Source organism: Exophiala spinifera (assembly GCF_000836115.1).
Source record: "Exophiala spinifera strain CBS 89968 unplaced genomic scaffold supercont1.4, whole genome shotgun sequence".
Lineage (NCBI taxonomy): Eukaryota > Fungi > Ascomycota > Eurotiomycetes > Chaetothyriales > Herpotrichiellaceae > Exophiala > Exophiala spinifera.
Window position 1 is genome coordinate 2105451 of NW_015622516.1, and position 27096 is coordinate 2132546.

General features: G+C 52.0%; 11 protein-coding genes across 11 annotated transcripts; 5 read left to right on the forward strand and 6 right to left on the reverse strand.

Annotated features, from left to right (window-relative positions):
* Positions 1-656: 656 nt before the first annotated feature.
* On the reverse strand, positions 657-2719 carry PV08_05963 (uncharacterized protein; the record flags this gene model as incomplete). The annotated part of the gene is made up of 3 exons (XM_016380302.1): positions 657-2261; positions 2320-2387; positions 2461-2719. The coding sequence occupies 3 exons, from the start codon at positions 2717-2719 to the stop codon at positions 657-659; spliced, it is 1932 nt and encodes a 643-aa protein (XP_016236129.1).
* A 329-nt stretch (positions 2720-3048) lies between these two features.
* On the reverse strand, positions 3049-4842 carry PV08_05964 (uncharacterized protein; the record flags this gene model as incomplete). Its single annotated transcript, XM_016380303.1, has 2 exons — positions 3049-4554; positions 4660-4842. 2 exons carry the CDS (start codon positions 4840-4842, stop codon positions 3049-3051), a joined length of 1689 nt encoding a protein of 562 aa, XP_016236130.1.
* Positions 4843-5595: 753 nt separating this feature from the next.
* On the forward strand, positions 5596-6390 carry PV08_05965 (uncharacterized protein; the record flags this gene model as incomplete). The annotated part of the gene is made up of 3 exons (XM_016380304.1): positions 5596-5754; positions 5832-5969; positions 6049-6390. The coding sequence occupies 3 exons, from the start codon at positions 5596-5598 to the stop codon at positions 6388-6390; spliced, it is 639 nt and encodes a 212-aa protein (XP_016236131.1).
* Positions 6391-6974: 584 nt separating this feature from the next.
* Positions 6975-9876, forward strand: PV08_05966 (uncharacterized protein; the record flags this gene model as incomplete). Its single annotated transcript, XM_016380305.1, has 3 exons — positions 6975-7169; positions 7533-7842; positions 8126-9876. The coding sequence occupies 3 exons, from the start codon at positions 6975-6977 to the stop codon at positions 9874-9876; spliced, it is 2256 nt and encodes a 751-aa protein (XP_016236132.1).
* A 718-nt stretch (positions 9877-10594) lies between these two features.
* On the reverse strand, positions 10595-10978 carry PV08_05967 (uncharacterized protein; the record flags this gene model as incomplete). Its single annotated transcript, XM_016380306.1, has 1 exon — positions 10595-10978. One exon carries the CDS (start codon positions 10976-10978, stop codon positions 10595-10597), a length of 384 nt encoding a protein of 127 aa, XP_016236133.1.
* Positions 10979-11641: 663 nt separating this feature from the next.
* On the reverse strand, positions 11642-12943 carry PV08_05968 (uncharacterized protein; the record flags this gene model as incomplete). The annotated part of the gene is made up of 2 exons (XM_016380307.1): positions 11642-12192; positions 12256-12943. The coding sequence occupies 2 exons, from the start codon at positions 12941-12943 to the stop codon at positions 11642-11644; spliced, it is 1239 nt and encodes a 412-aa protein (XP_016236134.1).
* A 2447-nt stretch (positions 12944-15390) lies between these two features.
* Positions 15391-17232, reverse strand: PV08_05969 (uncharacterized protein; the record flags this gene model as incomplete). The annotated part of the gene is made up of 1 exon (XM_016380308.1): positions 15391-17232. The coding sequence occupies one exon, from the start codon at positions 17230-17232 to the stop codon at positions 15391-15393; it is 1842 nt and encodes a 613-aa protein (XP_016236135.1).
* Positions 17233-18282: 1050 nt separating this feature from the next.
* On the forward strand, positions 18283-20223 carry PV08_05970 (uncharacterized protein; the record flags this gene model as incomplete). The annotated part of the gene is made up of 5 exons (XM_016380309.1): positions 18283-18735; positions 18817-18831; positions 18917-19316; positions 19377-19398; positions 19482-20223. 5 exons carry the CDS (start codon positions 18283-18285, stop codon positions 20221-20223), a joined length of 1632 nt encoding a protein of 543 aa, XP_016236136.1.
* Positions 20224-20850: 627 nt separating this feature from the next.
* Positions 20851-22156, forward strand: PV08_05971 (malate dehydrogenase, NAD-dependent; the record flags this gene model as incomplete). The annotated part of the gene is made up of 6 exons (XM_016380310.1): positions 20851-20919; positions 20980-21097; positions 21154-21303; positions 21352-21446; positions 21503-22043; positions 22104-22156. The coding sequence occupies 6 exons, from the start codon at positions 20851-20853 to the stop codon at positions 22154-22156; spliced, it is 1026 nt and encodes a 341-aa protein (XP_016236137.1).
* An 878-nt stretch (positions 22157-23034) lies between these two features.
* Positions 23035-24822, forward strand: PV08_05972 (uncharacterized protein; the record flags this gene model as incomplete). The annotated part of the gene is made up of 1 exon (XM_016380311.1): positions 23035-24822. One exon carries the CDS (start codon positions 23035-23037, stop codon positions 24820-24822), a length of 1788 nt encoding a protein of 595 aa, XP_016236138.1.
* A 683-nt stretch (positions 24823-25505) lies between these two features.
* Positions 25506-26847, reverse strand: PV08_05973 (uncharacterized protein; the record flags this gene model as incomplete). Its single annotated transcript, XM_016380312.1, has 4 exons — positions 25506-25826; positions 25969-26014; positions 26094-26230; positions 26296-26847. The coding sequence occupies 4 exons, from the start codon at positions 26845-26847 to the stop codon at positions 25506-25508; spliced, it is 1056 nt and encodes a 351-aa protein (XP_016236139.1).
* Positions 26848-27096: the final 249 nt, after the last annotated feature.

Here is a 27096-nt window from a genome sequence, read left to right on the forward strand (position 1 = left end):
TCTCGACCGATACGTCACGTGAAACAGCCTGACATGGGGATCTCAGATCGACGGGTGGAGAGGCGACCAGGGAGACGAGACAAAATGCTCAGAATACGAGATCAATCTTTTGTCATGCCCGATCCCGACGGGGTTTTTATTGTTACAGTATCTAGACCTGATTCAATTCAACCATAGAAGTCCTTTGTGCTGCCACCAAAAAAAATAATCATTTTTTTCGAGGAGCAAAACTCTAACCCCAAGGCCAATCACACGCTGGGTGATCGACGTTGAGGTCGAGGGAAATCCCTGCCAACACAGGGATTTTTCTCGAGAAGTCGTCAGGTTACTCCGTCAGCTAGGTCATTCACGCGTAGAAGCCATGTTCGCTGGGAACACCTCGCCCTATGCAGGGGTCCTTAGTGTCAGGGTGTCGCCTCTAGGATTCACGGCTGAGCCCAAGTAAACTGCCTCATGTCTGGTGAAATCCCCTTACGCCATCTATCCGCGGTGGATCAGGTGACACGGGTAGCCACGAGGAATTGTTGGAAGGATTTGACTCTTCCAAACATATAACCCTTGAATAATTGTTTAAGCTCCGGCGCGTCGCGTCTCGAAGACCCCATTGATCGGTGCGTTGGCATTGGTGCCCTTTCGTCCTGGCCACTTCGTCGGAATCAATACTTTAGACGAATTCCGTTTCTCTTCTCCTCCTCCCGATGTTCAAACATAACTTGAACACCGACAAAGAGCGCCCCGCAAGCACCAAGCATGAACATCGCCCCTTGCCAACTCCCTGCGATTCCATGGACGAGACCCATCAACCCGTCCAGCCCGACAGCAAACCCTACCAGATTCGCTGCCATCATGAGGAGGATATTCGCGACGGCGCCTATGCCACAAATAACTCGGTAAGCAGTGGGCCTGTTCTTCCACTTTGATTTCGGAAACGCCATCGTCCCCAGTACTTCCGGCAGGACAAACAATGTGACGAGCCATCCCCACATGAGTAAACGTAGATTGATATCGTGCCACAGAGCCACGAAAGTAAAGACAGCGAGCATGTTGAGTAAGCCTCTGGCCACTCCTGACCCACCGCCAGGACCACCTCCGAGCGGAATGTAGACATAACGAACCGTCCATCGGTTGAAACTTCGGTGCCATGACCGCCAGAACCCGAGAGCAGAGTAGTTGTCGCTCATGCACCGGACCATGTTCTCCGGCGGATCGATGCTGTCAATCAGTGCCCACAGTCTGAAAAATCGCCAGGGGATCATCAGCTTCAACCATATGATGTGGAGATTGAAATACGCCAGCATGGCTAGCTGGAACGGTGTGTACGTTGACCAGTCAGGTTTGACTTGGGAGATAGCAACCACGTATGCGGTGTGAAGGAGAAACTCCATACAGAACAAGGTGAGTAAGAAGCGGATGCCGTAGAGTGTTGTGCGCCTCGTCGAGATCGACGATGCTTGGTACGAGGATTGGGAGATGTAGTCGTTGAATGTCAGAATTGGCCCAGCAAGATATAAGGGTGGATATAGGATGTATGCAACGTAAGTCCGGAACGATGCAAATGCCCAAGCTGGAGCAGGCATCGCGACTCGGTCTCGCTCGGACAACGCTGCAGGGTCGAGTTGTTTCTTCTTGACATTGTCAGTGCTCGCGACCTCACTGTCTGCAGTTGCCCGAGAGGCAGAGGGATAGCTTACCTCGATGGGACTGCCAGCCCTAGACCTCTCCAAGGACCAGTAATAGTCAAAGTTGAAGGAGATCATTCTCAGGATCGTGATCTTGAAAAGAACCTCCCATCGCGGGTTGAGTCCCCCATATGAATCGAGTGTCCTCCCCCATTCCACAGCAGAAGGCACCAAAGGTGCTAGGGCATGGCCTATGCTAGTGTAGCGATAGCCTTGGGTGAGTTCGTTCGCGAAGAGGATGCCAATGTTGAACACCCAAGTCGTCACGGGAACAGCACTACGAGGAAGAGCCGTTGCAATTCTGTAATTGATCAGGAGGATCAGGAGAACCTTGAGCATAGAGGTCCCGTTGAGAGCAGCAATGTAAATCAATGCCGCCCAGAAGTCGAAGGAGGTACGTCTTCGGAGCCGCTGCTCTGCAACGTGAGCGCTTGAGGTCTGCTTTGCGTCGTTGCTACCGATGGGTGTTGACGGAGTTGACAACCTCTCGTACGCCCGCCGCAGCAACGGATGGACAACAACGAGAATGGCAAGGTATGGTATATTGTCTCGAAAGCTAGAATATTGGCCATCTGAATTGTCCTATATTCCTACATGAGCCTTGGTGGAATGGTTGAGACAGTTGAGAGCATCTACCTACCACTTTCCTGCCAAACAGCCACCCCTGGGAGAGCAAGTGTTCGTACTTGGAGTAATTGGGCGAGTCAGCTATGCCACCACCGTCAGATTCCTTCTTCCAGACGTATGCCAACATGAAGCCTGTGTGTGTTGTGTGTCTTACGTTGGGAAACTTCCACTACCGCCCAATACATCTGCGGCACGCAGAACAAGAACACCAGAGCATAAAAGTAGAATTCTGGTGTCCTCCACTTCGGAGGAGACACATCTGTAGGTATGCTGGGTTTTCCATCTTTTTCTGCTGAAGCCTTGGTCAAGGCAGTCCCATTCGCAGGTTTCAGGGGAGTCGAAGAGGAAGTTGTAAAGCGGGTATCAAGTGTGTCGAGAGAGTACAACTCCTTGAAGAACGAGGCGACGGTCATCTTGTGCAATGCATCCTACCAGCATCCAATCCACAGAAGGCTTGAGCGCTGGAACAAAATATCTGGGGTGTATGAGGAGTAGATGAATTTCTTTAAGTCGCCGCAGTCGCGTATTGCAGTCTGTCTTTTGAGATACGTAAAGCAGCAACCTCGGCAAGTGGCCTGGTCACCCTGCCGCTTTAATCCAACCCTCGACAACCATAGCAGAGTACATATTGTCGAGTACCACTCCTCGCAATCCTTGTCATTGCTCACCAATACATGGCTAATTTAAGAATTGACACTGGCAACTTGATAAAGGTATCAACTATATTCAAGAATACTCAATGTCAGTTAAGAGTGCGAGTGTCCGCAGCCGCCTTCGCAGCTTCAACAGCAACTCTGAAATCCTCCAACAGTGTCTCCGTCTCTTCTAGCCCAGCAGAAACCCGAATTTGTGTTGGCAGTAGTCCATACTGGGCCACCCACTCCTGCTCATTCGGATAGACGCCCATACAGTAACCGATCGCAAGTGTCAGATGTGCGCCGAGATGCGGTCCCAGGTGGACATTGAGGTTATTGTAAAACGCAACAGCCGCATCTAGACTTTCGAATTCAACACTGAACAAACACCCATACCCAGGCTTGAAGTCTCTCGTCTCCGGCCTCATCATAGATTGATATATCTCCACTGATTTGCTGGTAGTGGGATAGTACACGCGCTTGACCGGACTGTGTGGGTCATCGACCTCTTTGACAAGATACTCGACGATTTTTTCTGCATTTTTGTTCAACACAGCCGACCGCTCAAGGTAGTTTCTACTATTCCTCTCAAGAGTCTCCGCGTCGCCAACAAAGAAGAAATTGAGGTATGTTTCGTCGAACAGCGCTTTCAACTCGACGTACCGCGATGCAGAAGGGTTCAGCACCGCACTCGAGGCCAAAACGTCTGCGTATCCACTGAACGATTTCGTCAATGAAGTGACGAGAATGTCAGCAACCCCAAAGGCGTCGATGTTGCAGAAGCTCCCGATCGTGTCGTCGACAATCAGCAGCGCCCCATAGCGATCTGCGAGCTCCCGCAACCGCTTCAGATCCGGCGTGTTGAGCAATGGATTTGAGGGTACTTCTGTCCAAATCGCCTGTACTTTCTGGTCTTTCGCCTTCTGTGACGAGAGGTATTCCTCGAGCAGCTTAAGATCGTCGTCATCTCCTTGTCCGAAGAATTCTACTCCGGGGCCGAACGCACCGAGGACGTGAATGGTTGAGCTGAACGAGAACCCGAAAAGGACTGTTTTTGAACCGTATTTGCTCAGTAAGCACTTGTGCACCCAGTATATCGCAGACATGCCAGTCGAGTATAGGTAGACGTCATGAGGTGCCAGTCTTGTAGTACGGGACGGTTCAATTGGAGCACGTTTTAACAACGTTGTAATCCGATCTTTGATCTGATGATGGGCGAGACTTTCTGCCATCGTTAACTTACCAACTGCTTCGCTCGACAGATTTTGATGTCTCTCGCTTTCGTCCAGTGTATCGATATGCTGGAGACAATACTCCGCCATCCGCGAAGAGATTCCCGTCCCCGAATGGGTCCAGAAACCGTGCACGACGCTCGTTGACGCCACCGGGAAGAAGACAGCATATACGTTGACCTTGTTCTTGATTGCCCCATCGGCATGGGATTCGAATGTGAAGGCGTGAATGGTGAGCTGATCATCCCGCAACGCTCCTTCGCCTCGCGCCGCCGAAGTCGCAAACACCTTACAATCCCGCGCTGCCTGGATGGACGGGAACAGACGACAAGTTTGTCCCGTGTTCTGGACGCCCGCGTATTCAATGATCTTGGTCATGAGCTAGTTGTTGTCCCATGACACGGTCAGTATGCATTTTGAAGCTTTCGACTGTCGCTTTGTTTGTGTCTACGCCGGAAGTCCAGAGGCCAAGGTAAGCTTACGTACCTCCTTCACATCCCTATGCAGGATCATTCGAGGATACATGCTCTCAAGCATGTTGATGACCTCTGGATCTTTGTCCTTTGCGAAACGAAGCAACATCTCCCACGACGGGAGGTGTGTGGTGATGGCATGGCGAGGAGCAGGTGGGATCGCGTGGCCTGGTAATGTTGTGATTTTGGCCGACATTGTGAGTATTCGCAAGCGTACCCCCTTGTGTTATTTGTGCTATTTCGTTCAGGTGGTTGTGGTCGTAGAGGGTTCTTTTGAAGCCTCGTCTACTTTGCTCGTCCTACGTAAGCAGGCCTTCCCGTTCGAGGTCAGGAGTCCCCTTTGGGTCTCGGCTGAGCACACCCTGAGCAAACAGCCCTTGCATTCGGCTATACTTGCCTCTCAGCTTGTCACCAATACAGTAATCACTAGAGTGGTACTCCGTACTTTCGTCCCCTTGTACCGCCTCGAGCCTCGACTGGCTTTCCGCGCTGGCGACTGCTCAGCCTCCACAGGGGAAGGTTTTTCGGCGAAAACATCCTCATAACTCAGCCTTCTCGCCATCATCATTGGTCTCCCGCACCAAGGTTCCGTGTGATTGTGATTTACAAACTCCAATACGGAGTACGCAGGGCAGACCCTCGTATTCTCCCGAAAACAGTGCTCTGTATTGGCCCAGATTGTTCGAGTTCCTCGATCAGCGGTGTGGTGGCTGGCGCCTGGCCGCTCACTGAATCGAGCCAAAATCAAATGAAATTGTAAGTGACCTTGTCGGCGACCTGGTGTGCAGCCAGGGACACCCCGACCACCTTCGCTTGAGGGTCTCTACAACTATGGTATAAAGCGCAGCTCAGCCCAACTGTTTCCAGTTCATGAGCCCGGTGAAGACAGACAGACCGCATCGATCTTTACTAGTTCTGCGTACTTGTCATTTTCTCCCTTGCCACAAACATGCAATCAATGGATGCGCTGAATCGCTTCTACCTCTCCGTCAACGTCATCCAGCTCCTCGATGTCGGTGTCCGTCTGGTCGTGCGAATGGCAGCTCTTCGCGCCAGAGATGCCCAGAATCAGAGCCGGACAGAAGATAGTCGGCTCGTTCACTATCAGGTACCGCCACGATCACCCTCCTTCCCAAGATTCACAGACTCGTCCAGAGCCAGATTCGCTGATTGGTTTCACGAAAGTCGCGCCCTGCGCAAGCCTTTCCAGGCCTCTTCAATGTCATGACGATCCCCTGTTCTCCCACCAGCCAGTTCGTCTACTTTATCGACGAGCTGAGGAACATACACTTGGTCCACTTGTCCGCATGTGCCAAAACTCAGGTGGGCGTCAGCCTTTGCGATTCGGTCTTCGTCTCCGCATGATAGATAGATCTTTACCTGTCTGACTGGAGCCCAATAGGACATTGTCAGATTTGCCTTCTGGGCCTTCTGGGCCTTTCGAGGGTCCAGCGATCCACATCTCCGTCTTCGGCTCCAACGGGGTGAGTTCTGGCTTCTCCCGGAGTATGGATGCAGCGCTCCGTCAGGAAATTATGTTCCCCTACGGTATTCGATCGTTGATTCGGGGCGGCAACTTGTCCTGGCAGATAACTATGAACGCACGGTGCAGCCGGGTGCAGTCTTTTACCTGCGGTCTCCTCCGGATATCAGCAAGGAAGCCTGCGATGTATTGCATGCGACGTGGGGTGCGATACCTGGGGATGTCCGACAGCAACTGGTGGCAGAGTTCGGCTTGACATAGACGACACGATAGTGGTCGTCGTGAGCAGTGTCAACCTGCAATTTTTCGTTGGTTTCCTGAGATGGATGTCTGCCCAAGATGCTCGAACATCGCGGTATCTGCCGTTCCGTTCTCTCTCGGGGTCATTGGTGCCTGTGCTATTTGTGATCACATGCTAGAACAAACATGGCTCGCGCCGCCATGGTGGGTCGTTGTGCGCTTGTCGGGGGACGACCGCGTTGTACCCGGTGGAGAGGCCGGCCTGTATTCAGAGTATCGAGATGATCAAGCTTGACACGATCATTTCCTTTGAGCTTGTTGGGTTATGTTCCTGCTCTGACCTTTCTTTTCGCGCACGCAGGGCCAAAGAAAGATGACTATAGCTGAATTACACCAGTTTATCAGGTCCCTCACTTGTTTTAGCCAAGCTACTACCAGTGAATATCCCTGGGCATGATGGGATATGGAGGAGCTCCGTGACTGGGTCAAAGTACGGAGTACGGAGTATACACGACTCACAATTCATTACGCCCGGCGGCGACCATACATACACCATACATAAACATATACGGACTTTATACCTAGGTATATAATCTCAGTGTCAGATGACCCTTGTCACGCACTCACCGTCGACAACACCTACCGTCGCCTCCGAAGCACCTGGTCTCCCGCCCCAACTGGGTGAGAGGCCACAGGGCACCAGAGTCGGGCATGAGGCTAGAAAGGCGTACAAGGCTGCCGGATTCTATCCGCCCATGCTGACTCACGTGCTAGGCAGAAGAGGACATATCGCTACACAGGTAAGACATCTCGGACGAGGAGTAAGGATGAGAGCGGCGAATACCTTGTACGAGTCTGGGAACAAAAATCCCTCGCCTAAGGGAAGAAAATGAGTACGAGGGACACCAGGTAAGTAATCATGAACTATTCATTCAGCCTCGCTCCTCCGCCGCATCGGATCATCATCCTCACATACACGTCCGTACACGGGTACAATAATTTGGAGCTACAAAATCCACCTCGAGAGTGATGTCAGACGCAGACTCGGCCTCAGGCTCATCAGTCATCATGCCACCACGAACCCTGTGCGCGTTTTGCCGTAAAATCAACGTCAACACCATCGTCCCTACTTCCCGCCCGGCGACGATGACGATAATCTCCAGGTCTGTCTGGTCCACCAACCAAGCTACAACGCCCTCAAACGCTCCGCGGTAGGCTGCTCTGCAACTTCTCCCGACTACTGTCCCCTGTGCCTGTTCTTCTCCACGGCTCTCGAACGCAAGAATGGCGCCTCGCGTCGTCCTCCTGCTCCCGAGGCCTTTAAAGACCACAAAAAGTCTCAGATATGGCTTGTGAGCGGTGACCAGGCGGTATTTGATCTGTCGCAACCAAATGGCCTATTCTCTTTACGTGTCAACGTCGGAAACAGTACTCTTATCAAAGAGGCCGATTTTAATATCACGTCTTTGCCAGGTAAGAATACCAGACCTACCTTCTCTACCTTAATTCTCTAGTTGGCAAAATACAGTCTGCACTCTGCACTCATACGGAGTACTAGGTACAGTATTCACTTGTCACAATGCTCCATTCACACACTACTTAACATTACTCTTCCTCTACCTCCTACCATCAATGTTCCCCTTACTACTATCAATCTTCGTACTACTAACATCGCTCTTCTTTCTACTACCACGTCTTCTTCCTACAACAATATGGCAATGTCTCTGAAAGATCTCTTTTGGTTTTCGCTTCCTAGATGATCCTCTTGCACTGTATGGCGATATCATTGGACGCTCTATCAATATAAACCACGCCGGCAACAACAATGGTTACGACGAATACGCTGAGCGCATAACACAATGGTTGCGTACATGCGAGAGTGAGCATGTTGCATGCCGGAAACCCGTCGTCGCGCACGACTCCAGAGACGGGTGTGAATCGGTGGGTTTGGCCGAAGGTGACGAGTGCCCTCTGCCCAGCAGACTACTGGACGAAAGTCATTGTGTAGACTTGGGGATCGTCCGTCTTTGCGAAACGATCGGATTCAAAGGTCGATACTGTGCACTGTCATATAGCTGTGGTCGATCACCTTCGTTCAAGACGACGCGAGACAACTACGCGCGCATGCTCGCCGGATTTTCCATCAACGACAACGACATTGACAACAACAACACTGTGCCGACCACTATCCGGGACGCTATGCTGTTGACATGCTCCCTGGGGATTCGGTACCTGGGGGTAGACGCCCTGTGTATTATCCAGGACGACAAGCACGACTGGGCGGTGCAGACGGCTCGAATGTACCAGGTCTACGGTTACGCGACGCTGACCATTGCCGCCTCGGCGTGCAAAGACAAATGGGACGATCTATTCCCGCGCCGAAGCACCCAGGACAAAATTTCAATCGTGTCGCCATGCTCGAACGGGCTGGAGTCTGGAGTCATGACATTCTCAGCGCGAGACGGCTCGTTTGAAGAACTGCTCGACCGGTGTCCTTTGGCGAGCAGGGCGTGGACGCTCCAAGAACGGGCATTGTCACGACGAACAGTCCACATAACGACCGAACAAATGTACTGGGAATGTGAACGGCATTGCGTGTCGGAGAACGGGTCGACTTTCGACGACATTGCACGAGTCGGGAGCTTTGAACCGCGCAACAGAACCAGTAGTGGCACCTCTGCTACCAGCGGCGACACTCCGTCGTCGTCGAATTTCAAACACGCCCTGCGTCGCTGGTGGGCCACGGTCAACGACTACGCCCAGAGAGACTTGTTCGCGGCAAGTGACAAGCTGCCTGCGCTCGCCGGACTAGCAAGGCAATTCCACCGCGTGACCGGCTCGACGTACGTGGCAGGCATGTGGCTGGATGACTTCCCCATGGCGCTTTTGTGGACCACGACGATCGGAAGATACAAAACAAAGACAGGGCACGGCGTCGAGAAATGGCGCGGGCCTTCATGGTCATGGTTGTCGATCGAAGGCGCGCTGAATTGCGTAGGCCATCGGATCATGCCGTCCGAGACATTGACGGTCGTGGAACAGCTGGAATTGGTCTCTGTGGACGTGGCCGTGAAGAGCCCCGACAACATCTTCGGAGAAGTCACCCGAGCCGTCCTCCGCGTGCGTGGCAAGGTGCAGCGGCTCAGGAGGAGGCTCGTGAAGGCACAGTTCGACTATGGCGGGTTCCTGGGGAACATTGAACTTGGATTTCCCGTTGAGAGTCGGGATGAAGACGATGACTTCCCAGACAACGAGGTGCGGTTCGACGATGAAATGGACGCCGGCGCACAGAGTACTACGTCGACATGTGCACGTAATCTGCCGGAAGAGTTTCTGTGCATTCTCATTGATCGTCGAAAGAATCCGGGAGGAAGTAATCAAGATAGGTTTGCTTTTCTAGTCATCGAAGAAGTGGGAAATGGCACATTCAAACGCATCGGCAGCGGCAAGGTCAAGGGTCGTTCGTGGTTCGACTTGTGTGAAACTGTCAATCTGGATCTTGTGTAGGTTGAGAGTGCCTACTACCGTCTGAGACGGTCTCCGAATCAACTTCGCTACGCCGGTGCAAGGAATCATGCAGTAGTTGGAGAAAAACAAAACACAAATAGGCTTTTCAAACTTTTTTCATTTCTTTCATTAGAGGTACTCTCCAGTGCAATTGCGGTGTCCTGAACGACGTACCTGCAAGTTCTGTACTGAGGCGAGGCTTTCCTCTCCCCCTTTCCCACTCACGGACGTTCACCTCGAACAGATTGCACGGCTGGGTGATTCTCGTGGTGGCATGCATGATATAGCCTGGCCATACTCGTAACTCGCGGATCAAGCCTCCACCTCCTGTTCGAGCAGCTGATAGCTCGATGCCTGGGTGTCCATGTCCTTATTCTTGCTACACGCTTTTCTTTTGTGACCCTCTGAGATTCAGCACGCCCGTTTGCTCCAATGTTTGATTTCCATCCCTCGAAATGACGCTCTCGTGGCCTCAACTCAAACATCCAAATTTTAAAATCCCGCCGACGGCACAGCTATGAATGCATTGATTTTCCAGACACCACCAACAGGCCCCCTGAACGGAGGAGAAACAGGCCAACAGCCACCTGCTCGGCCGGCTTGCGTTGCCTACTTGCCCGTACTTCGTTGAGCCATGCGTTCGCGTTCGTGCCTCGTCGTAGAAAGTCCGTCCATGACATCAAAACAGTATGTCCCGCCCGTGTCGACCGACACCCTACTAGAACCCCCTTCCTCGTCCTCGTCCACGTCCTCCTCCGCCGCCGCCGCGACCCCTTCCTCTCGGACCGCCTCGCCCTCCTCTGCCGCCGCGCGCCTCTCCTTCCTTTCTAGCTTTGTTCTTGGGCTTTGGCTGGTCGTCAATCAGGAGCGTGTCGAGCGGTAACGAGTCCGGGAGGATGAAGTATCGGATCGTCGAGCCGCGGATGTTGATCGTGTCCAGCGAAATCGTCTCGCCGGGCACCGAGGGGTTGGCGCGGTTTCTGGGAGTCATCTTGACGGCGCGCAGGGCCGTGTTCATCTGCGGAGAGACGGAGGTGATGGTGCCGTGGACGATGGTGCCATTCTTCAGTTCAATTGTCACCGTCTCGTTGGCGCATTTCATGAGAAATCTAACCCGGCGCAAAGAAACAAACAAAGTCAGCATGGGTTATTCTCACCATCCCCGGCGCCAGAAAAACGTGCAGGTATTCAGAGCATAGGGTGTGTGTAAAAACGGAAAAACGTCAACCGTACCTCACGAGCTTCATGTTGACGCTTTGGGTCGGCGGTCAAGACGCGCCAGGAACAGGTGAAAGATTGCGAGAACCTCGGCGGAACGAGGTTGGAGCCACGGACAAGTTACTGTCGACTGCTTTCTTCTTCCTCGGAGACGGCGGTATTGCAAGATGTTTCAACTGTCTGTGCCGGTCCAACGAGTCTTGCGCAGCCTTTGGACGGACCATCAAACATTTCAGTGCCAAGCCTCAGACCTCATTGTGGTAGAAACAATTGCCGCTTTAGGCCGGACCACCACAAGGCTGGGGGACTGCGAATCCTCAAGGTACCTTAATATGCCGTGACCATCATACATTCTTACATAGGAGGTACGCCATCTATTATGGCTTCATGCTCATCAGTACATTTTGCCCAGAGATTAGTTTGCCCGTCTCAATATGCCAAAAATATAATCCCGCTCTCGTATACCATCCAACCGTATGCTTCGCTAAAAGTCCAAATAAAACCAGTGACCCAAATATTTCTGGTCCGACAGTGCCACGTAAATCTTTCATATCATGAAGCTCAAGCCTGCAGTCACCAATGCGACGAGCATCAACACACTCAGACCGCCCGCAGCGTTGCTCCTGAAGCTGAATGCCCCATCTTCATCTCCTCCTCCTCCCCTGCTGCCATTACTTCCATTTCCAGAACCGGTACTTACATTTCCAGAGCTATTATGTGCATTTGCAGGTCCATTGTTACCACTTGAAGAATCACTGGTCTTATTGACCAGCACCACACTCTGGTTCTGGCCATCAAGAGTCAAGTCGAGTCTTTCGTCCGTGTAGCCCATGACGGTGGCCACGACCCACTCTGACGCGACATAGGAGTATTCGTCGTAGTAGTCCCAGTGTGCGGTAAGATTGGTAGGCTCACTACCGACGGCACAGACAGGGTCGCCGTAATTGCACCAGTTGGCCATGACGTCCTCGTACTTATTGAGATCGACGAGTTGCTGGCCCGAACGTCCCAACTCGCCCGAATAATTCGATCCACGGCCAAGATTGTACGGCTGATCTGCAGTATTCCGAGGATTGCCCATGGTCACCACGGCGACAACTAAGTTCAAACGTTAGTCACAGCCTGTCTGTGAGGTGCATGGGATGTGACGGGGAGACTGACTATTTGACCCGGGCTTGATGTCCCTGGACAGTGGTGGGTTCGGGGCCTGCTGGCACCCAAACAGCTCGCCACCGCCTCCACCCAAAATATCACTAGCCACATTCGCGCCCTGCGAATAGCCCAACATAACCAGCCGTGAATCTGGACATTTTTGCACGTAGTCTGTCATTTGATTCACACCCGCAGTGGTGCCGATATGTGCTGATGAACAGTAAAGGCCAGACCATGAGATGTTCGCGGGGTAGTCAACATCCTCGTAGTCGCAGGATAATCCTTTTGGTTCGATCAGCGCACACAAAGTGCCCAGCATGGCTCCTCCGCGACCGGGGTAAGGCTCGTTCGAACCTCGGAAGCTGAAGACTCGGATGTCGCTGCAATTGTCTGGAATGTGTGGAATGCCAGCATACACAATCTCCTGTCGGGCTACAAGGTCATTCTTACTTCCTTCCTCGGGCACTGGCTCGCCACCAGAACTTCGACGGCTGTGCGCATTGGTGCTTAGGACAACGGCAACATTCGGGTCACCCCTTGCATTCGATTCGGCCTGGGTACTTAAACTTGAGGGTGTGGTTGGATCGACTTGAGCGTCCGGATTGACACCCGGATTGGAGGAATCATCTTGTGAAAGGACCAAATTCGCTCTGAGGATGACTGTCGTGCTGAGGAGCGCGAACCATGACAACTTCATGGTGTTTCGCTATGGATGGCTCCGTCGTCTTTGCCTGATTTCACTTGCTTCAGGCATTCGCAACTGCTTTCCAATCGTCGAGGGAGAAGAGCAACAGAGTGTCAACCCTTGACACTTGCTTGTGGAGGTAGAATGATGTGGTACACTGTCTCCGGCTATCGTCTTCGTGACGGCTCAAGGGTCCTGGCCGAGTGATCTGTTAAGATCTATAGTATCGTGCTGGGATGTTGTAGGTATCTTGCCGACGAAATTCGAGTGAGATAAAGACGGTCGAGTCGAGCAATTCCATTTATTGTATATACATTGGTCAAAAACGAGCGACTTGAAATAACAAGACCACAGTACCGATTATAGTGTGGGATGGAATTAAAAAAGATGATCAGAAACGACGAATGATCGGACAAGGAGATCCAAAGCAGATCTTTAAAAACAACAATTATAAGGATTAGAGTTGAGCGCATGCAAAGGTGAGAGAGTATGAATTTACTTTTTGGCGTTTGTTGACTCTCTCCACTGCGCAGTAATAGCCATAGCTTTAGTTAGATATCGACGCCACGAGCCGGAGGCCACGCGTCCTGGCAGATAATGATAGCGTCATTCTGCTTGGGAGATCTCAGTAGGCCTGGGCATAATAAAAGTCAGGGACACCATGTGTTGTGGGCGGTAGGGGTCGTCGTAGGTGGTTGTTTAGGCACGCACCGGGGGCTTTGCGAAGCTGAGAAGATGCAAGGGCGGACAAACTAGCAAATGTCTAGCAAGCGCTTAGAGGCCGCCAAGCCGCCAAGCGATAGAGGCGCTATTGGCGGAGTCCATGTACCCTCCGCATCACCAATCAGCAGCTGCATATGCGGGAATAAGCAACAAAGAATCAGCCATCCCGCCGCTAGTTCATCTACTAGCAATCTTCGCCTCCGAACATCCCGCATGCTTCCACACCTCCATCACAGTAGGTACTTTGCTCCGAGTCCTGGGCCACAGCTCCTGTCTTCGTCCGGCCTACAGCCCACGAATATTCGTATCAGTGAAGGCGGACGAGGCTTTGGATCCCCGGACATCTGGTTACAACTTACAAGGGAACTCTCAGCAAACTGCTGTAGTATTGTACATGACAATTGTCTCAAGGCCCCCTGCAAATGCGGCTCTTGTAAGCGTGGAGATTGGCTTTTGATACACTGGCCTCCACCAACTAACCTACCCGAGCTATATTTTCGACCTCGAGGCTCTCGACTCCGTCACGCCAAGTTTGTCCCAGCCGACGAGCCGAAGCAAGATCTGCAGCCGCAGTCCTCTTCTCAAAATTCATAAAAAGCCCGGATCACAGGATACCCGTGTCTTATCTACTCTCGTGTACGAGTGAGAACAAAGGGGAGGGACACATCACTTCACTCCAGGAGACCTCTTTATGCCGCCTAGAAGGACGAGTACACTATGGGTCTTCCACTTGACGGGGTATGGATTGGAATGCTGGTCTGATGGGGCGGGAAAGACGGCCGATGACTCCTGTCAGGCTGTCATAGCTTCGATCAGTAGGCGCACTTCGGCCAATGCTTCGATGTGGCACCTTGTCACAATTTCACAGTGTTCGGATCGATGCCGCGACCTTTTGCGGAGTACTGAGTACAAGTACTGTACAACATCATCTGGCACGTTGTTTGACATTTGCCCCGATCCATCTCAGCCTCAATACCTGCAGGTCTGAACACTGCCCAATGGATCGAACATCTGTTTTTAAGTGGGGACATCCATGCTACGGAGCACTATACGTCGTACTCCTTTGCTGGTGTCATCATGTTTACTTTGCCATCACCATCTGTTAATTCTCGGACAATCAACTCAAACTGGCCATGATCTTTCATCGAACATGCGTACAGTAAGTAATCAAGTAAGCACACACACACGCACACACACACACAGTCTCCAGATGCACGTTTCTCCCCCAGCCCCGATACTCCGTCACGATCATGGAGATAGGCACATGTACGAGGACTAGGTATGAAGCCAGGAGGGGGGGTGTCGTTTACGGAGGTCCAGTATATATTACTAGGGAGGTTGTAGTTAATCTGGAATTATTCCCTGATCTTCGGGGGTAATCATTGAATTATTGTCTTCCGTTTGATTTACTTGGATCAAGACCTTGTACAGCTCCTAGTGTACATTAAATCACACGGGTGTCCTCCCAGGGCCGAGGTCTCCCAATCTATCATGACCTACGACAAGGCAGGGTAGCCCTTCTCATGGGGATAGGCTAGGACGGGTAAAGTGGGCACGAGTGCTGATGTCGCGAATGCCATCTTGTTTCTTGCGCCGTGAATGTGTGTGTGTGTGTGTGTGTGTTGAGATAAGAGGATCTTTTGACACCGTCTTCTTCAACACTTTGTTTTGACGCTGGCTAGCCTCATCCTCTTGACATCGACTGATTACAACCTCCGGCCAAGTACAAGTGCCACTTATTCGCAACTTTGCAAAGGAAAGCTGTGCCATGCCTTATACCAGGGTGTGATCCCGTCCCAATCAGGCCATGCGTGCGAGAAGACGTCGTGTAACCATGGTGTCCAGCTCAGCAAATCCCCGATATCTGAATAGGAACCATTGTTCCAATCCCTCAGTGTCTCAACAAACAGCACATCTCGCTCATGGTCGCGAATACCTTTGCGAACACGTAATTCTCGACCAATGATCCGGAGAACCGGCAGCAGGTCAACATGCGGCAAAATATTAGGCAGCCGTTTCTGGCGCGGGTTCATGGTTAGTTCTTCTAGTGGATAGGGCCTAGGTCCTTTGCCGGAGGAGACGCAATGAAATATGCTTCGTGCTATAGCTTCGTCCATAGCGAAGTTGATCATTGCTCGCTTCAGATCGCCTTTTTGGAGTGGTGCATTAGGGCAAAGGTCTTCATACTCCCATTCTTCGGCAGTAGAGCCGTCAGGTAAAGTTGACTCTTGAGCTGCTATATCCTGTCCTTTCCAAAGGTCTGTTCTCCAGCAGTCAAGAAGCAATGTCAATTTTTGCAGCGCAGGCAGGGTGCCCAACTTGCGATACATGTCAACTTCGACTTTGTCGCCCCCCGAGCGTTTGATCGCCAGCTGCAACGTTGTAAGCTTGGTGAATTTCTCGCAGAGCGTGAGAACCTCTGATGGAGTCATTGCATTCAGATGATATTTGGGCTCAACGTCAAAGACGAGGGTTTCGAGCGCGTTGGTTTGTTCGCGCAGAATGACCTCGTAGGTACTCTTTGCTAAATTACCCTTGAGAACAAGCTTTGACAATGGTGGAAGCTGTTGCAGGAACGCATTGTATTTCTCTTCATCGCTGACATGAGACCAAATGGAAATCTCTTTGAGAGAGTGGATGTCGAGGGGCAATTGATTTTGGATGAGCTCTTGGAAATCAAAGTGTGAGAGTTTCCAGGATGTGAGTGTTGAAAAGTCTCTTCCCGTGCCGATACAACTGAATAGATGGTTGAATTCTTCAAAGGAAATCTCCTCTAGATTGCCAATTCCTTCTGGCGTGATGGCCTTGGTGCGGAGATATGCATTTACCTGGGATGTCAAGTTTGGAAGAGAGCCTCGTGGGCCCCGGCCGATGGATGCAAATCTGCGGAAGCTCCTTTCTGTCGAGACACGACGAATGTTAGGATTTCCACGAGCTAAACACAATACAACTTCACATATCCGCATGGAAAGATCGCTCAGAAAGTGGCTGCCGTTGAATGCGAGCAGCACAGGATTCGGAGTTGTCAATAGCTCGTCGACAAATTGGAACACTTCTTCAGGAGCGTGAGTGTTACCACGTAGATCGATATTGAGAGATATCTCGCATCGTGGAAATTTCTGTTTCAAGACTGAAAAGATGGATGCTGACATGTGAGGGTAACAGTCCCACTCGATGCTCTTCAGAGCAGGAAATTGACACAAGAATCTTGCCAGCGTCACCCAGGGATCAGGGCAGCTGTTTGCGTAACTCTCGTCCCCGCCATCAATAACATCCTGCCTAGATATATCACCTTGAACATTGTTGGTAGAACTGACGTCCAAGTAGCCCCTCACGGTAATCGAGTGAATTGCCTTGCGTTCAGGCTCGCTCAGTTTCGAGAAACGGATAATGTCCTCCTGTAGACGTTCTGGGTCAGCCACAAAGATGGAAAGATGATGCGAGGCCAATTTCGCGAGACAGTTGCAGTACTTGTTTGCTTGGGCAAATGCACGCCGATCGGATGGTTCGAGGTACTCACAGATCTGATTCAGGGGGGGATTCGCTAGCGAAAACAAGCCAACTCTTGGTTGAGACATTGTGAAAGACGTTCTCAGTCTGATAAGTATATCTGGTCAAGATCGAGCAAACGAAGAGATAGGAATCATTATATTTATATCGAGGGCACCAGATTTGCACACGAAAGGGAAGTGAAGAGTCGAGACAATGCCTCATCTTGTGAGGCTGGAAAAAGATGACACAAAGGCCCTTTCATATTCGCAACAACGGAAGCTCATGGATAGAGAAAATGCAGAGGACGTATAAAGGGGTTTGTGTTGACAACGGGTGTTAGTTCTCCACTCCGAGATCGCGCTGTATCTCTAAAAGCAGCGGGAGTGGCTGGCAAGGGCTGAACTTTATTGACCTCGGCTCGGGACCCATTGTTAAGGCCTTCAATCATTGTGTTGTTCACTCAGTTCAGCGATTCTCCCGGGGTGAACAAGTACTACTTGGCCTCGTTATGTCTCTGAGTGAATCTCAATAGGTCCAGCACTGACACGTACTCTACATCTAGGTTCTTTCCAGGGACCCAATAGGAACCAAAGTCCACGGCCGACCAACCTTGCAGGATCGCGTACTGAAGCCATATTCCCAAGGCTCAGTGATCGTGTCTCCTCAGACTGCTTCTCTCAATCAGGATGATGATTGTCATGACCATCCAGTTGTTCCCCGCACTATCAGGCCCACAACCCCTTGAAGATGGTGATTCCCCATGGAGAGTGGCCGGTGTATGAACAAGCCTTTCTTCTCGCTTGCTTGTCAAACCACCTGCTCTCTGACTCAGGGACAGCAAATGGGCGGTCGTCGGCATCTAAAAAGTGGTTCATCAGGAGAAAAACGAGGCTCATCCATGACAAGATCGACCATCTCGCTTCCCTTTTGCTTCCGTTTGACGGGATGGTACCACCATCAATCCCATAACCTCGGGTTTCGAATTGGAGATGCCATCATATCGCTAGGTAGGTCGACTTCACCATATAACAGAGGGAAAACATCGGCAAGTGACCTCTGGTTTTCTCCTTTTATTGGACATTTTGTTTGCCTCTCTCTGTTATTCGGATCATCTATCTCGTTCTTCCTGCTCTACAATGCTGAACAAAATCATTGTCAATCAGTACAATCTATGGCTTGTCATATTCGTTGCCCTAGGCACGATATCGACGGCCTATGGTTTAGCAGTTATCGGCTCGACTGTCGGTCAACCCAACTTCTATACCTACTTCAATCTGGCTACAGCTGGCGAACCTGGATATGACCATACCACCAACATGATCGGTGCCCTGAATGGCGTGAACTCGGCTGGCGCTATCGCGGGTTGCATCTTTCAAGCATGGGCTGCCGACTATTATGGTCGAAAACACACTCTGCAGATAGGCTGTATTGTCTTGATCATCGGTGGAGCTCTTTGCGCGGGAGCCTATGACATGGCCATGTTCCTTGTCGGCAGATTCGTTGCTGGCGTTGGGGCCGGTGTCCTTGCCTGTATCGTACCCATCTACCAGGCTGAAGTTTCAACCCCTGAAACACGTGGTGCTATGGTCGTAAGTCATCTTTCCCGGAAGGGGAGTACTAGTGAAGATCACGCCCTCAAAGATCACACGAATCTTGCTAACCAAGGGCAGTGTGTTACAGGAATTGTACGTCTTCACCGTGCTGGATCACTGTCTCAGCGAGCGGAAAGACTCCCATTACTCCGTCTGACACGATGCTGATGTCTGATAGATGTACGCTTTGGGCTACAGTCTTGCCGGGTGGCTCGGATATGCATGCTACTACATGAAAGCCGACAATCCAGCAGCTCAATTCTCATGGCGATTCCCTTTAGCCTTCCAAATCTTCTTCCCCATTGTCGTACTTGCTGGCAGCAAGTTGATTCCATACAGTCCACGATGGCTTCTCTCCAAAGGCCGACGGCAAGAAGCCCTCGACATAGTCAAGCGCCTGCATAGATCCCCTTCGGATTCAGAGGACACCAAGGCACGTCAAGAATTCTGGCTCATGGAGAAACAATATGAAATGGATGCTTCCATGTCCTTTGGAAAATTCGAACTCTTCAAGACAGCCGCCAACAGGAAGCGAGCCCTCATGGCCTTTATGCTAATGTGGGGAGATCAATTTTTGGGTAAAGAATACATCAAACACAACTTGAAAAGTGAATGATCATTTCCACTAACGCGCTTAGGTATCTTCGTAATGACAAACTAGTAAGCCCACATCACCCCTAACAGGACTCCCCTCCGATGTGTCTGAGTGCGAACTTTAGGAACTAACAGATGCTTTCCCACAGCGGTGTCCTCATTTACGCCAGCTTAGGACTCAGCGGCTCGATTCCCCTCCTTCTCAACGCATGCTGGACCACGCTCACCATCGTCGGCAATACCTGGACGGCGCTGTACATTGACCGCTTCGGGCGACGGCTCTTCATGCTGATCGGCTCCGCAGGGTGCATCGCGTCGCTCATCTTTCTGTGCTCGCTGACGGCATCCTTCCTCAACACGACCAACAAGGCTGGTCTCAACGCCGCCGTCTTCTTCATCTGGTTCTACATTTGCTGGTGGTGCTTCTTCATCGACGCCACGCAGTATGTCTACGTCGCCGAGATCTTCCCAAACCACCTGCGGCCCTACGGTGTCGCCCTGGGCCTCTCGTCCTTCTACCTCGCCAGCGAGGTCACACTTGTCGGCGCCCCCGTCGCTCTCAACAAGATCGGCTGGAAGTTCTATCTCGTTCTCATCATTCCCAGTGCCGTCTACTGGTTCGTCATCTACTTCTTCTTCCCCGAGACCAAGGGTCGCACACTTGAGGAGATCGGCGACGTCTTCGGCGATGACCTCCACGTCGCCAGCCACTGGTACAGCGCCACGCCCGAGGAGAAGGCCCGTATGGCCGAGCAGGCTCTGCGCGAGACCGAGGGCGGCATCGTGCGCGAGAAGGGCTACCGTGGAAGTGACTCTTCTCCTCCCGTGGAGGTCGCCCCGGACACCAAAACCGAGGCCCTTGAGACCGAAGACACCAACGTTTCCAAGTGATTGTCGTCTCTTGAGATCGGAGAGAACAAATGTGAACGCTGTGTCCAATGAGTCAAAAGTCACAATGGTATATGCTAGTGCGTCGAGACTCATCCATGTCCAATTCCGTCCTAAGCGAAAGTCACACTCCCTTAGACTGAGTATGTCCAGAGGAGTCTGCAGAGTGAGATGGCGTAGACAAAAAGGACTGAAAGATTCAGTCTCTCTGGGAGCACATGTTCTAGATCTAGACCATACAAAGATTCCTATACCAAGTAATCAATGCATGAATCTATTCTACAACCGCAAAACCAGCATACGCATCGTCAGAGGCCTATTTTAAATCTCGCACTGTCCACGGCTGTACGGAAGAAAGGGGAGACAGATGCAGTCCAAGACGCCAAGTCCGCAGTCACGGGAACAGGCCGTTGGAGAAATTGTTTATCCGGTCTCCGTATGCGCCTCAACCCCATGAAGTGATGTGCGCAGTTTGTCCGGGCAATGGGAAAGCTTCCGCTCAATCTTTTGTGAAGCTGTTTCTTCTGTCTCGTATCCTAGAACTCCATACAGAATTTCCTTTCTCCCCCTCCAGGTTCTCTTCTACGCTCAGTTTGCTCCTCTTCGCTCCTCGGCTCAATTCCTGTCACAATGTCTTTCTTCGCACGCCAAATGTTTGGCCAGGTCCAGCGCCGGGCTTTCTCAGCTTCCAGCCGACAGGTACGGTCAATCTACGTCAAAATCATCGAGTGACATCGAGCTGATCATCGGGTACCACAGTCCTCCAAGGTTGCTGTCCTCGGTGCCGCTGGTGGTATCGGTCAACCATTGTCGTTGTTGATGAAGCTGAACCCCCGTGTCACTGAACTCGCTCTCTACGATATCAAGCTCGGTCCTGGTCGGTGACATGTCAACACATTTGCGGGGATGGAAAGGTTAACAATGGTGGTTTAGGTGTCGCCGCCGATATCAGCCACATCAACACCAAGAGCACAGTCAAGGGCTACGACCCAACACCATCAGGCCTCCGAGAATGCTTGGAAGGCTCCGAGGTCATCCTGATCCCAGCTGGTGTTCCCAGAAAACCCGGCATGACTCGTGACGGTGAGGAACGTCGAACGGTTGGTGTAGAACCAGGCTGATGCTTTCTAGATCTCTTCAACACCAATGCCTCTATCGTCAGAGACCTCGCAAAGGCCGCTGCTGATGCCGCCCCCAACGCCAACCTCTTGATCATCTCAAATCCTGTAGGAACCCCCCCGTGCTGCGAGAAAGGTTTTCTCTCCTGACGACGTGAAAATAGGTCAACTCTACCGTTCCCATCTGTGCAGAGGTCTACAAGAGCAAGGGAGTCTACAACCCCAAGCGCCTGTTCGGTGTGACCACCCTTGACATTGTCCGTGCCTCCCGATTCGTCTCCGAGATCAAGGGAACCGACCCTGCGGATGAGAACATCACCGTGGTCGGCGGTCACTCTGGTGTCACCATTGTGCCCCTGATCTCCCAATCCGGTCACAGCGACATCACCGGTGCGAAGCTCGACGCATTGATCCAGCGCATCCAGTTCGGTGGTGACGAAGTCGTCAAGGCCAAGGATGGTGCAGGTTCCGCCACTCTCTCCATGGCCATGGCTGGTGCCCGATTCGCCGAGAGCATCCTGAAGGCTGCTCAAGGTGAGAAGGGTGTTGTTGAGTGCACTTTCGTCGACAGCCCCTTGTACAAGGACCAGGGTGTCGAGTTCTTCGCTTCCAAGGTTGAGCTTGGCCCAGAAGGTGTCGAAAAGATCAACCCCGTCGGTCCCATCACCAAGGAAGAGGAGAAGTTGCTCGAAGCCTGCCTCACTGGTGAGTCCTGGTTGAATTTGTCCTGTTAAGGAGTCGTGACTGACTGACGTGATTTTACAGACCTCAAGAAGAACATCGAGAAGGGTGTCGAATTCGTCAAGGCCAACCCGTAAAGGGCCTGAACAGCGGAGTGAGGGCGCAAGTCGTGTGTACTAAAAAGACAAGATATTGCACCAGCAGATGGGGAGAAAATCTACCTCAACTGGTATTCTAGGTCGATAGGATATTGGCCATGACAATCGAAATTTCTTCCCCGGTTTATTGTCCTTTTGATTCATTGCATCGTATGTATCTCCTATGTGATTTGATGTGGTATGTCTTCAGTCTGTTGTGCCGGTGACAGAGAACAAGCACACGATCGACTCATCCACTGAAATCTTTGTTTGCCTGGTTTTACCTCCCTGGTAAGTTGTACCGTTCAAATATGAAAGCTTCTCGACTAGGGATCACTCACCATTAGTTCGCGCCCAAAAAGACTGACCCGCACCAAGACCAGCGAATTCCTTGTACGTCCACAAAGCAACTGATGTTTGGATCAAACACGACGGGAAAAAAACCTTTCTCTCTTTTTTACGTGTTTGCACTACTTACAGAATGACCATGACGATTCTGCCACAATGAATGAAAATCGGCCCCATCTGGACGACATCGACATCCTCACCTTGTGTTTTACAGAGCCAAACCCCGGTGCGACAAAGAACAGGGCTCCTTCAAAGGACTGACTGAGGCGATTAACCATCTCATATCAACACGCACCAAATTCAGAGGTACTTTACTCTAAACCCCGGCTGTGTTCCTGTTTCTGACCGTTTCGCTTCTTCTCCAGACTTCCGGGGCAGTCTTTTTCTCTTCCCCCAGAACATTTATATCCCGAATGATAATCAGCCAGCAGCCTCATCTCTCCCTACCCTGTGGCCCTGTGGTGGTGTCACTTGTTTTCTCCAGGAGCCGGCCCCTGATCTCATAGGCTAGCCTTCTCGAAATATCCAGGATGTCTCGGCAAAACTCCCTCCCTGCGCAGGTGGACAGTGACGGCGACACAGTCATGACGGACGACAACGATGACTGTGATGAATACGACTATCCAGCTATCCCGGGCCCTCCACCATCACCACAGCGCGAGTCTTCCTTAGCGGACGACACCGGGGTATCGAGACGGGTGCAAACACCGCAGTCTCTGAGAGACAGCGCTCTCCCGAACGCTCAACGTCGCTGGCCGATAGGTACAGTTGCATCAGGTTCTGCACCACGGGCCAGGTCTCCTCCTCAGCTTTCTTTTCGCCTGAGGGATCCGCTATTACCATCACGTCCTCCTCCTCCTCCTCCTCAGCCTTCTTTTCGCCTGAGGGATCCGCTATTACCATCACGTCCTCCTCCTCCTCCTCCTCCTCCTCCTCCTCCTCCTCCTCCTCCTCCTCAGCCTTCTTTTCGCCCGAGGGATCCGCTATTACCACCACGTCCTCCTCCTCCTCCTCCTCCTCCTCCTCCTCCTCCTCCTCTACCACCACCACCACCACAACACCATCAGCAGCAACTGGTCCAAGTCGGCACCCTCTCTGACCCTAACCAGTCGACTGAGGTGGATAGAGCCAGAGCCGTTGCTGCCGTCGTTCAAACCCTCTCATTCTGGGATGAAGAAGACGAGCGCAGAGAATCTCACCTGTTGCAAACGATCCGACAAGATGCAAACATCGCTGCCCACCACATTGAGTTCGCTCCCTTTCCTGGGCCCGGCGCCGGAGCGTCTGCCAATGCCAATCCCGATGCCAGCGGTGGCAGATACCCTTGCGTCGCCTGCATGGACCAGTTGCCCAGGGACTCCATCTTCACTGTGGCATGCGGATGCCGGTACTGCGTCGGCTGCCTAAACGCCGCTTTCCGTGCCGGTTGCGCGAGTCGGGCGTCCTTCCCGCCCCGGTGCTGCGGGACGCCGCTGCGCATCTCAACGTGGGGATTGATGCTTGACGCCGAAGTGATCGCGCGGTACAAGGAGGTCGAGGCAGAGTACAGCGCCACTCGGCCGCTGTACTGTGGCGCGGCGGCGTGCTCTGCGTTCTTGCCTGACGGGCACCACGACAGGGTCATGGAGACGGCCACGTGTCTCGTGTGCGCGCGTCTCACGTGCACACAGTGTCGGCGCCTCATGGACGAGCACGAGCACGGTCGTGGCCCCACCGGGCTTTTCGACGTTGGACAATCCCGCGTCTGCCCTGGTGCGAGCGACGGCGAGGCCGCGCTGTTCAGGCTAGGGTCGAGGAATGGATGGGCCCGGTGCCCTGCGTGTCGTACCATGGTCGAGCGCGTCGATGGGTGCGACCATATGGAGTGTGTGTGTGGCATCGAGTTTTGCTATGCCTGTGGCAATTTCTTCGACAAGGATGACTTGTGCGACTGTGCGTCTGTGAGCGAGGGCGACCGGGAACATGTGGACGACGATGGGAGCGAGGAGGACTCCGAGGCGGAGACGGATGAAGAAGATGAGGACGGAGAGGACACTGGTGAAGATGAAGACGACGGAGACTCCAGTGAGGATGAAGACGAGGAGGACACCGATGAGAATGAGGACGAGGAGGAGCTTGAGGATGCGGCTGGGAGTATCGTTTGGCCGATGCACCGCCTTGCCATGGGCACCGGCCATGGAGATGGCTGCTCGCATCCCGACACGTACGACATGGACGACGTCTTGACTTGCCATGGTTGTCTCCTGCCAAAGAACCTCCACTGGTGTAGCAGATGTGGGCTCGAGTTGTGCGGAGAGTGTCTCGAACATGTGAGATGACGAGGCCACCAGGTCGCACTCGTTGGTGCTTCAGCCTTCAGGATGGCGCTGACGACATTTTCCCTCCGAGCATGAAGAGTGAGGACGTTGTGTAAGATATTGATGGGACATGACGCCGCGTCCAAGCAGGCTGGCCATGACAGAGAGTGTCTTGAGTTTTGAAGAAGGTCAAGGAAATCGGGTCCCTTGATCCACTCCTTACTTTTTCTGCTTGACTGTATGATGGATGATTCCCGACATGATGAATATTTGTAGCGAGAATGGAATTGGACAACTCTGTCTTATCTCGAGCAAGACAGAGTTGAAATTGAGATCGAGACCGAAACCGCGGCTGCGCGACTGTGGCTCTCACGCATTCAAAACCAACATGTCCAGCTCCGCTGCCAAACCTTTCATCTCCGATGGTGAAGCGTTAAATTCACCCGTAGCGAGGTACCTAGAGGTAGATTACGAATTTCATGGAATTGGAATTGCCTGTCTTGCATCTTCATGTAGTGAACATAGGTACCTAACTATACTTCGCATCACTGAATCTCAGTATTCCACACATCCGTTTTGTTAGACTCACTACTGCTCGTGTCCTGTCGATGCTGGAGCGGCATGCGTGGATGATGGCGAGACACCTTCATATTATCCACATCCATATGCTGGCTGTCCCGATTACAGTCGGACGGGCGATGTGCCTACTCATCCGCAATTTTCAAAATACTCTTGCCTAAATTCTTGCCTTCCAACATGCCCAAAAAGCCATCAATTGCATTGTCCATGCCCGTGGTGATGTGGTCGATGGACTTGAAACTTCCGTCGGCTATCCATTTGGAGATGTTCTCGTCACGTTCGGCTCGCCAGCGAGCGATGTTAGGGTCAAACACAAGGAAGCCTTGGTATCGGAGTCGCTTGCGGACGACGGAGCTGTAGTTCTTCAGACCGTAAGGGGTGCTGGTGCTGCCGTTGTTGTAGGTCGAAATGGTTCCGCACGCTACGATGCGGCCAAAGTCTTTCATCTAAAGCGCTCGACAACATCAGTATGCTGAATGGTGCTGAAAGAATGCTTGAAGAGATCCACGAGGTGCAGAGGATAAGGTAGAACCGACAGAATGGAAAAGGGAATATATGACAGTGCTAGATTGGTTAGGAAGGACTTACATTCGTCATTGCGATGTCGAGAAGTTCACCGCCCACATTGTCGTAGCTAGAAGAAGGTGGGTTGTCAGCAGAGTGTTTTGTATGGCGAAAGATTCGTTGTATGAGCCGCGATAGCCTCGACTTACTAAATATCCAATCCATCAGGAGCAAGCCTCTTGACGGCATCGGCCATATTTTCTTTCTTATAGTTGAATCCTGACGTGAATCCGAGCTGGTTGATGATGAAGTCGAGTTTCTTGTCGTCTCCAACGGAGCCAATGACCTGATTTAGAACAGTGGTTAGTTTCACCCTGATAAGTTCGAAAATCCTGAAATTGGGATTCGTACATGTAAACCCATTCGCACCGCAATCTGACCGACGACTTGACCAACAGCACCGGCAGCTGCTGAGACGAGGATCACGTCTCCTTTCTTAGGCTGCCCAATTTCCAATAGGGAGCCGTAGGCTGTCATGCCCGTCATTCCGAGCGGACCTAGATTTGCTGTCAAAGGGACACCGGGTCGTGGCGTGATGACTTCGGCTTTGCCGGCCGCGGTCTCATCCACGGCAGAGTACGATTCAGTCGGGTGAGCCCAGAGAATAGCAATGCTGCCTTCAGGGAACTTGGGATTGTCGCTTTTCAAGACTTTTCCAATGACTTGGACGGCAACTACAGGCTTGCCTGGTGTCATGGGGGGACTGTAGGATTTTATGCTGGGGTCTCGCATTCGCCCTCGTTGACTAGGATCGTATGTGGCATACAAGTTCTTCGTGGTGAAGCCACCTTTGGGCGGTGGTGCAGACTCGTCGAACGTAATTTCCTCGATAGCCAAGTCTTTGCCCGCAACTGGCCATCCATCGGGCACAGCCTTATACATGAACGCTTTGTTGGAAACCATATTGGGATGGTGAAGGGGCTGTGGGTTTGGTGCGGATGGTCGTGTGGGAAGTATTTTGTATGGGAACGGGTCCAGGAGCTGAGCGATTCTGAGAGAGGTTATATAGAATGCAGCATTGTTCCAGATGCAAGGTATGAATGAATACTAATCCAGCTGAGTGAGTTGGTGTTGGCGATTAGTTGTCTAGGAGATTTATAAACTGTGTGCTGCATAAACCTGAGTCTCTAGGAGTTTGTCAGCATCCAGCAC